This window comes from Charadrius vociferus, unplaced genomic scaffold (assembly GCF_000708025.1).
Source record: "Charadrius vociferus isolate BGI_N301 unplaced genomic scaffold, ASM70802v2 scaffold196, whole genome shotgun sequence".
In the NCBI taxonomy this organism is placed as follows: domain Eukaryota; kingdom Metazoa; phylum Chordata; class Aves; order Charadriiformes; family Charadriidae; genus Charadrius; species Charadrius vociferus.
Window position 1 is genome coordinate 2,286,082 of NW_009648953.1, and position 13,655 is coordinate 2,299,736.

General features: G+C 35.9%; 1 protein-coding gene across 1 annotated transcript in view; it reads right to left on the reverse strand.

The window, feature by feature from the left end:
• The window catches only part of IGF1 (insulin-like growth factor 1 (somatomedin C)), a 52,824-nt gene extending 40,554 nt beyond the window's left edge, over window positions 1-12,270 (reverse strand). Inside the window, exons 1-2 of the mRNA XM_009887414.1 lie at window positions 11,962-12,270; window positions 7,475-7,631 (exon numbers count right to left, since the gene is read on the reverse strand). Of these exons, the coding sequence (XP_009885716.1) occupies window positions 7,475-7,631; window positions 11,962-12,024 (220 nt within the window). The 5' untranslated portion in view covers window positions 12,025-12,270. The remainder of the gene's footprint in view (window positions 1-7,474; window positions 7,632-11,961) is intronic.
• Between the last annotated feature and the right edge of the window lie 1,385 nt (window positions 12,271-13,655).

Consider the following 13,655-nt stretch of genomic DNA (forward strand, 5'->3'; position numbering starts at 1 on the left):
AGCAGAAGCAGCACACAAGTCTGCTGTCTGGAGGCATTCTCTTACTCTAAAACAGTTATATTGCACAGATGGGAGAACTGGGATCACAGCTGAATTTCAAAAGTAAGATGGGAAATATATAAATATGCTGTAGACTCAGGGGAAAAAAAAAAAAAAGAGATGAGCTCTAAATTGTTTCTTTGATAAAAGGAAGCTATTCCAGTTTTCATTAGCAAAGGATTTAACATGAGGTAAGCAAACAGCTTCCACTTTGTCTTACAAGAGCAAGAACATTGAAAACATGTTAAATTTGACTGTACATGGGATTAAATCAGAAAATACAGCAAGTATCTCAGTCTTGTAGCTGATTTTGTAGGAATTTAAATTTACTAAGGAATTCAAAGGAGTTTTCAGAGGAATTCCAAACTGATTTACCTGGAATTTACGGTGGAGAGGCAATCAGAAATTTAACCTAAAAGTTGCTTAGATGAAATTGACAAGATAAGCTCAATATAATTTGTCTAATACTTAAAGAAGTCTGAAAAGAAGGTAACATTTCACTTTTCTTGCTTTGATACAGTAAGAAAAGCAATTTATCCTATTATTCTGAAAGTTTTGTGTTAACATGTGCCTAAGGTACAGCCTTTTGGTTGAAACAGGCATTTTACTGGATTCAATTTTTTAAACTTCTACTTACAGTGACAATGCAAAATTTTCTACAGGTGGAGTGACCTACTGGTCAGTATATGTTATGCCCCTCCAAAGGCTATGGAGGCGTTAAAATTCCTGTTCTCAGAACCTCATTCACTGGTGCAAACATGAAATCTTGTTGTTACTTAACAGCTAAATCCAGTACATGGGCTATATCTTGCATAGTGATTTTGCATTAAATACACCACAAAGAAAGTATGAATTAATGGTGTTTTCTTCTTTTTGCAATGGAAGTTCCTGTGGTTGTTACCAGAGATAATTTTAGCATAAATTCTTCAATAACATATGTTTGTGGTATTTCTTTTGTCTTGATTTCTAGACTGAGAAATTACTTAACTGTTTGTTACCCCTTTAATTTGTTGTCATATTTTTGAACAATTAAGCTTTTATCATAGGGAAATATTTACATTTGGGTACGGTTTAATAAACAAGTTCAGATCCATCCTTTTTTAGCAAAGCTCTGAAATGAAAACGTCTTTAAGTCTCTATTTGATTTTCAGCTATGTGAGAGGGTTTGAAACATGCATAAGAGCTAAAGTGCTGAATAAGCTCTAGAGAAATGACTGTATGAACTTCTTTCTTTGAATGAGCACTCTGTATAGATTGCCCTAGATGCTCAATTAGTTAATGCAAAAGTTTTTAATTAAGAGACTCTGTGGTTCTGCTAAACTGAATAATTTGCATTGTGAATCTTGCTGCTGTTGACCAAATATTGCAAATGCATTATTAATACCAGAACAAATGAAGAGGTCCATATGCAAAGGTTTTGGCCGATTGCATAAAGCTAATGCCAGAATTGAAGTCAGTGAAGGGTTTTTCTTGGTACTTAAGATTCAGTGGAAAAGTAAGAGGGGAAGCTATGCCAAGAATTGATGCTGATCTTGCCAAGTGCTTCTTTGAGTGACTTTATCCAACATAAGACTAAACAACGTATTAAATACACATATAGCAGTTAGGGAATCAAATGTCAAATAACAGCTTTCTGCCAGTTGAGACCAAATTTGAAACTTGGGCTAGTGCATAGATAAAGGCAAACATCATAAAAACATTAGCCTCTCTAACATCTAACAGCAATAAGGACACATATAAATTAAACTTCTAGAGAAATTGTACTTATTTGTTTTTGGTAGCAGAAACTTTTTGCAGAGGTGTTTCTTGCTGAAATTTTGATCAGTGGTTTGCTTCCAGTCACCTCATTAAAATTATCATTAACACTACAGTCCCTCTTAATGAAAAGGTTGAAAAATTATGAAATCCTTGATGACCTGAGAACTAGCTGGAGAGGAGAACTGTTTGGAGAGTCTAAATTTAGTGTGTTTTGGAGGGTAAATCCTCCTAGACTCACTGTGTGATCCATGGAGAAAGAAGGCAGAACCCCTCTCTCTGTTATTAAAGAGGTAACTTAAGAAGATTAACCTCTCTAAACTAAGGTTAACCTTTATGAACACTCCCTAGCCTTTCTTAGAGTGGTAAAAAAGGACAAAACTCTTTCAAAGACTGGCTTATTTTCAGAGAACTTCCTCAATGATTACTACCGGGGCAACAGAGCACACACTGAACTTATGTATCAGTTATTTGATTATACAGTGATACCATTCTGGAGCCATAGCTGTCTTTTTTCTTGCAGAGAAATAACTGTGCCTATAGTCCTGGTTACCTGAGCACTGACATTGCCGACCTCGCTAAAGAACACCTTAGCTCCTTTCCAGGCTAGCTTTCCTGTAAGAAGTAAGGAACCTGTGGATAAAGATTGAGGAATACACTCAACTCGTCCATGGATACAGGACTTGGACATGAATTGGGCATGTAGCTAGACCAAGGAACTTGAAAACTCCCTCAGATCTTGATGCGTGAACATAGCCAAGATGACCAGCATTTCTTTGCAGAGATTTGTAAGATTGTCACCGACACTACAGGCTGTGTGTGTCCACTGCATCTTTTCAGCATGCCTCTCCTAGGCTTGTAACATTAACATTCCTTTCAATCAGGGACACAGAGAGGAGCTAATGACTCATAGCTCCTACAGGTATGGAGTAGTTAAAGAACTGAGTGCCATGCCACCTCTTGTAATTATGTTGATAGGTTTGACAGGCCTAGAAACTTTAATAATGTCTTAAAAGCAGACTTCCTGAAGTAAACAAGAAGCTGTTAACTAAACGGAAATGGAAGAGCAAAATGTAATTGCTTATTGCTGTGCCCTTTATTTCCTCCTCTGTAAGGCAGCAGTTCCTCCATATATACCTTAGTTCCACAAAGCAGTGAGACCTGCTTTGTTCTGCAAGTTCTGATTACCCAAAATTATGTTCACTGTCTTATCCTGATTTTCTGGTGATTATGAACCAACAGTCTTATGTTGTGCACAGCTGGGGATATTCCCAAGGACAACACACAATTCTGATTGTCTTAGTGAAAAAAAAAAAAGTAGTAAAAATCTGTAATGATTCTCCACAAAGCAGTTGACAACAAGGACCATTAGGCTGGATACCAGAAAAGCTCATCTTTTATGGGATTCACTCTTTAACATATGGAAGCATGTGCTAGATCATTCTCCATTCTCTGAAGAATATCAGAGGAACTTCATTGTGTCAGGTATCTAAACAATTTCCTTCTTTTCTATGCAAGTGAAGCTTCAGAAGATTCACCATACACCCAAAGCAGTTTTTTTTAACAGGAAAGAAAGGTGGGTTTTTTAATTCATTGAATTGATTGCCATAGTTTCAAATAAATATTGCCAACTAACTTGGGCTGTAGAAATTAGAATGACCAAAAGTGTCTAAGGAAATAAGAAATACACTTGTGTATATTGTTCACCAAACTTGTGTCCATTTATTGGAAGAGGAAAACGTATCTTTTCAAAGAAGAAACTAGATAAAAAAGAATATAGCATTTGTCCCCTTAACATTTGCTTTCCTTTTTCATGGTAGTAATAGTCCTCAGGAAACATGAGCAAGGATGAATGAATGTCCATGAAATTCAACTTGTATGAAGTAAAAAAATCCAAACCTCTTTTTTTGATTAGTCTACAAAATAAATTCCTGTGATAAGACTAGACTGTTCTAAGTAAAATTTAACCCCTTCTGGGCTACCACTTCTGTAAGTTTCCTGTAATTTGTCCATTCAGTTTTTCTGATGTTCTCTGTCCTCAACATTGTTTTGTAATAGGAGTGGCATGGTAGACCTTTCTAGGCATTAAAATTCAAATGAACATAGCAACCATCCCATTTTGCTTCGCAACTGTTGAATCCAGAGGTTTTGAGACTGGAAAAACATTAATTGAGATGAGCTGTGTCTAAGTGTAGCCACTTATGTAGCTGTGGCCAGGCTCTCCGTTGGCTTCTCCTGACATAAGACAGCACACAGGAACCTGAGTGGCAGAAGTTCTGCTAGAGAGGTGTTGCCAGATAAAAGGTGGCAAAAACCAACTTCACTGGGGAATCATGGGAGAGAAAAAGCTGTCGAAGAATAAGCCAGTGCTGGGTGGCATTAAATGTGACCCATGGAAAAAGCAGATGCTCTATTTTGGGATTTGTGCAGTGTTGTCCCCTAAAGAAACTTTAAAAAATGTCCCTTGCCAGTCTACCTCTTGAAGAAAGGGAGTACTAGAAACCACATTTGACTTCCTCTTGAAGTCAATACTTTTCTTTGTGTGTGGTAAGCAGCTGGGGCATATCTTCAGAAGCTGTAAAGAATTTCCTTTTATAGCTGGGAAGTTGGGCAGAGTAGACTATATAAAGGATTTTTTTTTTCTTCCAGTCCTAGCCATAGATATAGCCTTGTGGTTGTGGAGTACAGAGTTTCAACATAAAGTAACTCAATTATTTCTATCTTCATTTCCACCCACAGCTCCCAACAAATAGTCAGCTTTGACCTTGAATCTGAACCAGGAGTTCCACCTCAACCAAAAGGTATTCTTTATATTTGGAGTCTCTAGTGAAATACAGAACGATGGAAGAAAAACCTCACAGCTATTTCCTGTACGAGTTAAAGGCAAACATTACCATTGATTATACTTTATATAAAGGAAGCAGAGTATGAGAATAGAAGGCTTAAAATACAATTTAAATTGGCATTCTCTTCACAATAGAAGAAAAAAGTTCACCAGACTTTTACATCTGTGAATGATAGAGCATTCTTAAAAAGTCCCATGAAATGGAGCAACATTTTTAACTTCCAATGATATGCTGCATTCTGTAGTACATTTGATATAAGGATGATCACAAGTCATTTTAACAATGTTACTGGATTTACTTTTCTATAGTTCTATATTTTAGATTAAACACTAACAAATAAAAGGGAGAAGGCTAAAACAGATTAAATCACCACCTTGTGAATCAGAAGTAGTCAGGTAGAGGACACACGTTATTTAGCATCCAAGGGCCATGTATCAACTTCATTCCTGTTGAATGTTGCAGTTGTAGTCTGTTGATTACAATAGTGCAAGACTTTCCTAAAACAGGGTGGTCCCTCGTTAGTAAAACCTTCCATGGTGTTTCACACAAAACAAGGTAGACCTTTATGGTGTCAACAACTACATTAATCTAAAGTGAAAACTCAGAATGTAAGGAAACAACAAAGAAAACTAGATGGAAATTCTTTACTGACAGCAGAAAAAACTAAAGATTGCAAGGGTAAAGATCTCCTTTAGAACTTCAGAAACCCATCCTCTTATTTTAAAGTAAGGATGATCTAGTTTAGGGAATGCAGAGATTTCTATCAGATTGTGCAACCTTAGAACAACTGAGATGACTGAAAACAAAGAGAGTTCTTGCTGGTGACTAGCATTTCACAAGTCCTCTTACCTTGAGAGACGCAAAGAATACTCATAAAAGTAAGTCTGATTGCTTGTCAGTAACAGTCACTCTTGTCTTAAGCAAGTGTGATAGGTCTCTGAACAAGAAGCAAACATTTTCCTAGGAGAGGAATGACTGGGAAAATGCCTAAAATACATGCACAGTAAAAAAAAAAAATAAATGCTGTGCTGTTCTAAGGATGCAGTATATTGTCTCATTGTTTTCTGTTGCAGCAACAAGAGGGGGAGGTAAAAAGTCTTCCTTTACATTCCTTCCAATCATGAAGGGACAGTATTTGTAAGACACTCAAATAGCACCTTAAGTGTAACACTGCTAATAAATGTAACAGATTTTGGTGTTCCAATACACACAGAAAGAGTTGGTAGAAAAATATAAATTCCTTTATGAAAGATTCCAGTATTTTTAATATTGTGTTTAGCACCAGAATACTAAGTTAAACAGCAATCTAGAGTAAATGTAAAGTATAGCTAAAGTGTTAAATACAGAAAAGAAAGGTTCTTTAGTGAATTACTTTGCATACATGAAACTAAGGGTCCCAGTTTCAAAGGTAAACTCTAACAGAAAGTGCCAAGAAGATACTAAAAATGTCTGCAGCTTGTATGCCAAGGAAATCAGGATTTTATGTAAACTAAAGGTGCAAGAATCTGGATTTCCCTAATTCTATTTTTGTTGCAAGCAAGGACAAAAATATTGAAAGCAGTAACTCCACTAATAGAAATTAATAGGAATGGGGGGGATAATATCAGAAAAACAAAAGTGATAGCTTAGAAGGCAAGAATTATTAGGATGAAATGAGGATTATAAAAGTAAAAAAAAAAAAAAAAAAAAGAAAAGCTAGACCTCACAAAGAATATAAAAATAAATAGAAAAAAAGCCCTCAGTTAATTTCTTGTCTTTATAGCCTAACCACCCCATATTTCCTGTTCTTAGTTATATTCTTGTTTGGAAAGGTAACTGAGGCCCTGAAGGAGAGCTAACTGCAGACAAGAACTTCAGACAAGTATGTATTATTGTTAAAAGTAAACGCTATCTTCAGAGGCTCTAAAGGCACAAATTCTGGCATGTTTTGAATAAGTATATTAATGAATGAATTCGGAATGAATATATTCCTAGCTAAAAGTTTCATTAACTTTATGTTATCTGAGTAGCAAATAGCTGAAAATTTGAAACAGATTTCTATTACTTGCAAGTTGTGTATTTCTTGATCTTGACACCACTTGTAAGAAGGTACCAAGGTAAAAGAGTTACTTATCTAAGTACTCCAGCTTTGCACAATCTAGAATACAACAAAGGAAAAATAATGTGATGTTCAGTTCCAAAGTGTAGGTCTTGCTCCAAAAAGTTATTTGAGTACTAATATATCCACACTATTGCAGACGTAATTTTTTCTGTTGTCTGTACTGGTGTTAATCTTTTTTATCTCACCGTGCATGAATTTTCCTTCACCTGAATGTAACTCATGAAGCATGTGGATACTTGGATGTGGTAATTTTCTTCTTGCTGCCTTCCAGCTTTTCTTTTTTTCAAACCAGATGTTGAAGCTCAGTGTGTTTTTAATATGATACAATGAGTACTTAAACCGTTTGTGAGGAGTTTGACATAACAGGTACATGCAGTTCTGCCTGAGTATCTTGGGTCTACTATGTGCTTTCATTCACTTAGTTTCAGTGTCAGGTCAGCAGAAAGCAGTAAAATAGCAGGTGGAATAGCAGCAGCTGGAGAGAGGTTATAAACAACAACATATCTGAAGAGCAAAATTTGTCAGAAAATCAGAGAGGCTGAACACAAGCACATCTCTATCCTTTACTGAGACTTCATGGTCACTGAGTCACTGAAGACTTGGGCATCTCCAAGAGAGAGGATACTAGGCATACTCGGCAGCCTGTTTTGATCATTTCTAAGCTGCTTACTGCATACTCCAACAGATTATATGGAAACATTTGGCACTTGAATGAAAGAAAGGGCTGACTTACTGAAGTAAAAGCCTCTGTCTCCACACACGAACTGAAGAGCATCAACCAGCTCAGCACCACAGAGTGTTTCTGGGCCAGCAGCAGCAGAACTGGTTAAGGTAAGCAAACACAGGCCAAGGTAGAAGAAATGAATGTAGGACACAGTGTGCATCTTCACCTGCCAAGGAAGCAAAAACAGTGTCAGCATTTCCCAACAGAGTCCTAAAGAAAATGACCCCTGCACCCTTGCAAGTTGAGAACGCATGTGTACTGTACTTTGTTAGACAATAAACACAGTATCAGGAAATGCCTCACCATAATTTTGCAACTGTCTACATATTCTAGTCCATATATTTTGTAAACTGATTACTTCCTCTGGTGAATATCCTTGGTTCACATTCACAAGTAGAGAACCTTGTGGTAACTATGATTTATGGTTGCTCCTGCAAAAGGAGGGTATGGAAGAGTGCATTAGACAGGCAAAGGGAAGCCCAGAATAACTAGAGTAAGGAAGATCAGACAACCTTGTTTTGTCTGAGACCAGATAGGCTAAGAGGGAATATGACAGTTGCCTGCCAGCGTACTGTGGGAGATGGAGCTGGCATATGACAGAGAAGAGCTATTTAAATTCAGGAACGGCACTGGCACAAGAATAAACGGCTGTAAACCGGACAGAAGGAAGTTTGGCCCAGTAGGAAAAGGGTCCATAATTAGTACTTCACGGTTCTCCAGCCACCTTAAAAAGGGAAATACCAGGACAAAACAAAAGAAATTTCAAGGTAGAACTTGCCAAAGTTACAGAAGAGTTAATGTGGGACCTTCTGTAGCAGGGGACAACATTCAATGACTTACAGTCCTCTGTTACTAGCAAGTTAACATTTGGAAGCATTCAAGAAATTAAGAGGAGCACTAGTGGGAGTGTTAAGGAGTTAAACTTGATGGAAGCAGCTATACCGTCTCTGACCCACATTGTATCCTCTTAGTCAGGTTTGGCTATGAGGTATACACAGAGGCGATAATTCTTTTCTCATTTACCTTTGGTCACAACCTATCTTTTTCCTGGACTTATGATTGAAGAAAGGCCAGTCCTCAATGGGTGTAAATTTACACCATTCATTTTGTCCACTTCCTTTTATATGAATTTATATTAACCAAAGCTCTTACTCAACATGTCAAAGAAGATAACATTTTTTTTAAATACTAGGAAAAGCTATTTATATTTAGTAACAGGACAGTGAAGTGTGTGCTTAATGTGTATTCTGAACTGATTTAGGTCACTTGCCAAAAAAGCTAGTTTCAAAAGGTGTAAATCTGCATTTGATTTTATTCTCTTTCAAGGTTAATGTTAGTATTGCAGTCAGGTAAGAAGTTACAAATCTTTCTTGCACATACAGTTAACCTTGGTTTAAAACTGCTTTATATTAGCAGAATAGTACAAAGTAATTGGGCTAAAATGATCAACCTTCCATAAAGTTTCTTTTAGAGTTTCAGGGACCATTCTATCTTATTTTTTCACTGAGCTTTTGAAAAAACAATGAAATTATCTGTTGTCTGCTCATATGGGATCTCATCCAGTGGGGTACTGAGCCTTCTTTAGTCAATAATTTTTAAGAATTCTTATTTTCTTGGCAAGGGATCTTAGCACCTTGCTGGATGAATCCCTTATTTCAACTTAAGTCAAAGCTGAAAAAGACACAAATCTATAAATAAGTCAGTATTTATCCCCCTTTTTTTCCTGGTATTTCCACTGTGAAAACAATGAACAAATCTAAATCCCATGATATATCATAAAAAGAAAGAATAATTATTTTCCCATTCACAAGAGTATGGAGCCAACCTTGCTATGCAAAAACCAACAAGCTTTAATGTACGGACATGACCTCAGTGGCAGATGGAGGAAGATCAGACTATAAATTAATGATGATAACACAAGGTATTTTTCCTGTAATGATTCCGTATCTTAACAACATCAATTTCCTTTTTGCTTTGCCACAATTTTGCATTTCTAAGGTAAATGTGATGCACCTGCAGTTTAAGATGGTTCCCAGTTCTGAGGAGGTAAAGCAGAGAGTTGTTTAGCACACTGCCTCAGAAGGATGACATTACAAATACAAGAACATTATGTATTTAACAATTTGTTCTTGTATGACATTTGGGCCAGAAATAAGCATAAATCTTAGCCATTTAACAATTTTGTATTTTTCAAGACTTTTCAGCTGGATTGCATTTTCAGATAAATATCAGCACTGAACTACAACAAAACAGATTATCTACTGTTTTTCCTCTAGTGGAAGCCAAAAAGGCTGCACAGTATAAACCACAGAGAATTTCTAACTTTATCTCCAAATTCAAAAAAAGTCAAGAACTTTCAAACAAGTAAAAACTTTTGGGAAAAGAAAACAGACTCACATGTTTCTAGGGCTCAATCAATTATTTGTTAAATTAAGTGCTCTTTCATCAAAACTAACTCCAGAATGTAATTTTAAACTTGAACTTTACTTCATCATTTTAATTAAGCATAACATTAGTTGAGTCAATATGTTCATGATAAAATCAAAGTTCCCGTTTGGGTCTGAGGGGAATATCCTTAAGAAAATACAAAGTTGTAATCCAATATTGCTTCAGGTTCTTTACAAACAGGCAGGGTGCTTGCAATGTCCCCAATTTGACTAGAAAGTTGAGAGTTTGAAAGAAAACGCATTGGCATGTGGGTGGGGTTTATTGAAGCATCTAATTACATTTGGAAATTGAATACAGGTTCAGGATGAGCCTGGTTAAGCACTTCTTTTAGTTGCATAGAATGACTGACCATATTTTCACAGCTGGAATTTCCTCTTTTTTCAGTAAAATAACCAGCTTTTGCTGCATTCCTCTTTTAATGGTCCAGAAGAGTGGCACCACAGAGGAATGTCGTATATGAACACTCTACATCTCTTTACTTCTTAATTCTTCTATGTAAGTCCTCTTCGTCTAATAAACTACCAGTTGGCACAAGTTGTACGTAAGAATTCTTCACATGCTTGGTCATTTTAATAACTTATAGGAACATCTACAATAATTATAAATATCTTGAAGGGGGCAACATTTTTATGGATAGTATATGCTATAGAAAAAAAAAATCAAGAGTTATATTCAAAATTACATTTTGCTATATAGAGGTTAGACCTGATTTCCAAGCCACAGGAGAAGTATGTAATAACAGTATTCACGAGCAATTATTATATAAATAAAGCATATGTACCCTAGAAGGGATCAAGGTTTAAATACTGCTAACTTTGATTAAAGAATCTGGGCTACATACTATCCTAAATCAATATGTTCCATTGATTCCAAGGAAGCTTGGCAGAAAGCACCAGCTGAGGAACTAGCACATTACTTTTATGCCTCTTAGTGCCTTGCTCAATACTTAAAAAAATCATCTTCATCTTTCAGGTATGTTGGAAGGGATACCCATTTATACATATAATGGTAAATATAATGGTTTCATTTATTGCAATTACAAAACTGCATTTTTGAATCACATTAAGGAATGAGATAAGTGGGTTTTAAGTGTAAGACACTGTAAAAAAATAATTAGGCCCTAAACAATTAAAACAGAAAAATTCTGTCAACTGCACAAGTGTCCTTGCAAAATGTTAAAGAAAAAAAAAGTTCTTGAAGGGTATAAATTTGCTGATAATGGAAAGTTGAACTAGGGCCAACTGACAGAAATAGAGGTCAATGCACCTACTGAAGCCAAATTTGCTTAGAGAGAGTTTGTATTAATGTGTAGAAATTACAGGGTCATAACATGAAACTTCACATGCAAACTTTCCTGCAACAGCCCTCCCTACAAGGGAAAACTTAGAGATGAACATGTAGGAGAATTTCCATTTTCTTTATGCACAATTGCTTAAGCTATACAAATATGCAAGGTCAGCAAGAGTCACAGCTGGTTTCTAATGTAAAAAACAAACTGAACTTCACATTTACTTTTAATTTATGAAAGCAAAAACCAAGTAAATGTTACAATGCTGCCAGAAAATTGCTGCAGTGACAACATCTCTTAAAAGTTTCCCTGTGAAAGCATGAACATTTTATCTATAATTGTGTATAATAAAACTGCAGAAACTTAACATGTGAATAATACCTTTTTTCCTATAAAATCTTGCACCTGCAGAAAATAGCTAAAAGTTCTTGTTTTCAGAAGCATTAACAATAGAGACAATGATGTAATTGGACACTTTAATAATGACATAACTGAAATATTGCAAAGTTCTCTGAATAGAAGTGAAATTTAAGACATCTATCTGCAATAGTTTACCCTTACAGTTATCTATGTAATTGCAACTATTACATACAGCCATTTTCCAGATCATATAAAATTGCATGTTCAGCAATTTATAAATAATTCTCAGTTCTATAATAATGTTATTGAAAAGTGCACAATACTCTTCAAACCAGAAGCAGACAATACACAATAAAATAAAACTAAAAAAAAATTATTTGAAATAGTAATAAAGATTTACCTTCAAGAAATCACAAAAGCAGCACTTAACTAATTGTGTTGAAAGACTGTTGATTTTTTCCATTGCTTCTTAAAAGTGCAAAGTCTGGAAATGAATTTGTTAGCAGTAATGATGAGAAAAAAGAAATCCAGAGAGATGTGAGATGTTGAGAGCAATGTCACATTTCAATATTGAGGACTTTATTCCATTGCGCAGGCTCTATCTGCTCTGATTTTAGCAGTGACAGTGAGATTTAGCAAACAGAAGAGGGATTTAGAGAAAATCCTCACATTTATCTACATTACACAGACACTGTAGACAGGAAACAGCTGGGGGAGCATTTGCCTTCTCTCTCTCTCCCTCTTCTGGCAAAGTTACCGAGTAAGGACTTTTTTGGGCATGGTGACAAATAACATCATACCTTTGCATTTTAAAACTAGAGCACAGAAGCATATTTTTTTCCCTTTAAAAGAATGTGAATTAGTGACTGAGGGGTTAGCAGACAAAAAAGCCTGTGCTGCCATGAAAAATAAGAAAACGTATTCTGGTTAACTTTCAGATAGCTATGTGTGCATTTGTATTTTTGTGTGTGTGTGTGTGCGTCTGCATTTCAAATATATAAAAACTTACACATGTAAGGGCAGTGTTTGTGTATATATATGCATACCTTTAGACATATGTACACATTTTATTTATGCATAGAGGCACAGGTATTTTATTTATATGGTATAGAAAGACAGGCACTTGGTTATCTACTTTTTTCTTAATGCATCTTTACGTTATTAAACTTGGCACGCCTATATGCTGAGTAACAATTAAAGCCTCCAGCTCCCTGTGCTATTAACCCTAAAATAGCAGTTTGTCATTTGCTAAAAATAACAGAATTGTGGAGCACTACTTGTAAATAGGGGAAACTAGCTTTGTGATCTTTTAGCAACCACAGAGGAGAAGTCGTATCGTTTCCTAGAATTTACAGTACTATGAATATAGTAACACAAGTAGACCAGTTTGGGGGGCTTCCATGACATTTATCTTGAACGGGCTGTTGCAATTATAAAGTGATTTTCTCCCTTTTCTGTAGTAATCTTCATAATTACTCTTGGTAACAATTTAAATGACACTGGGAAAGAAAGAATTCAACTTTGTTAGTTCTGCAATACCTAACTTTTGCCTTTTTATTTTTCCTCAATTATGAGTATATTATAAATAACACCAGCTGGCCAGCAACATGCTCTCACGGGTTATGATGTCATTCAAATCCCTCAACTGTGCTAGTGGCTTGCAATGTGCTCCAAGCCAGCTGTTTTTCTATTTATAATGTATGCTTGCATTTCAATACTCAGCTATGGAGAATAAAGTTGTGATGCTGTTTTATAGATACAACTTGTACTTGCTACCCTTTGGGTTTGGAAGATGGCATTTAGAAGTAGAGGATTAAACAAGACTGCAGCTCCAGAGGCCAAACACATGTCACAAACAATGCATGATTTCCATAAAAGCTGTTTCAGAACATTGCATTTTGTTCCTGTCCTCTTCCACTCAAGTGAGAGTTGCATGCTGAGGTGCTAGCTGTACTTTATTATTGAAAATAACAATTGAGATCATGTTGGCCCAGGTCCATTTTCAGTTTTCTGATCCACCTTGAACTCTATGGTGCTTGCCAGGCAGAAAGGACACATTTAGTTATTTGTATCCTCTGTGAATGGCTAATACTC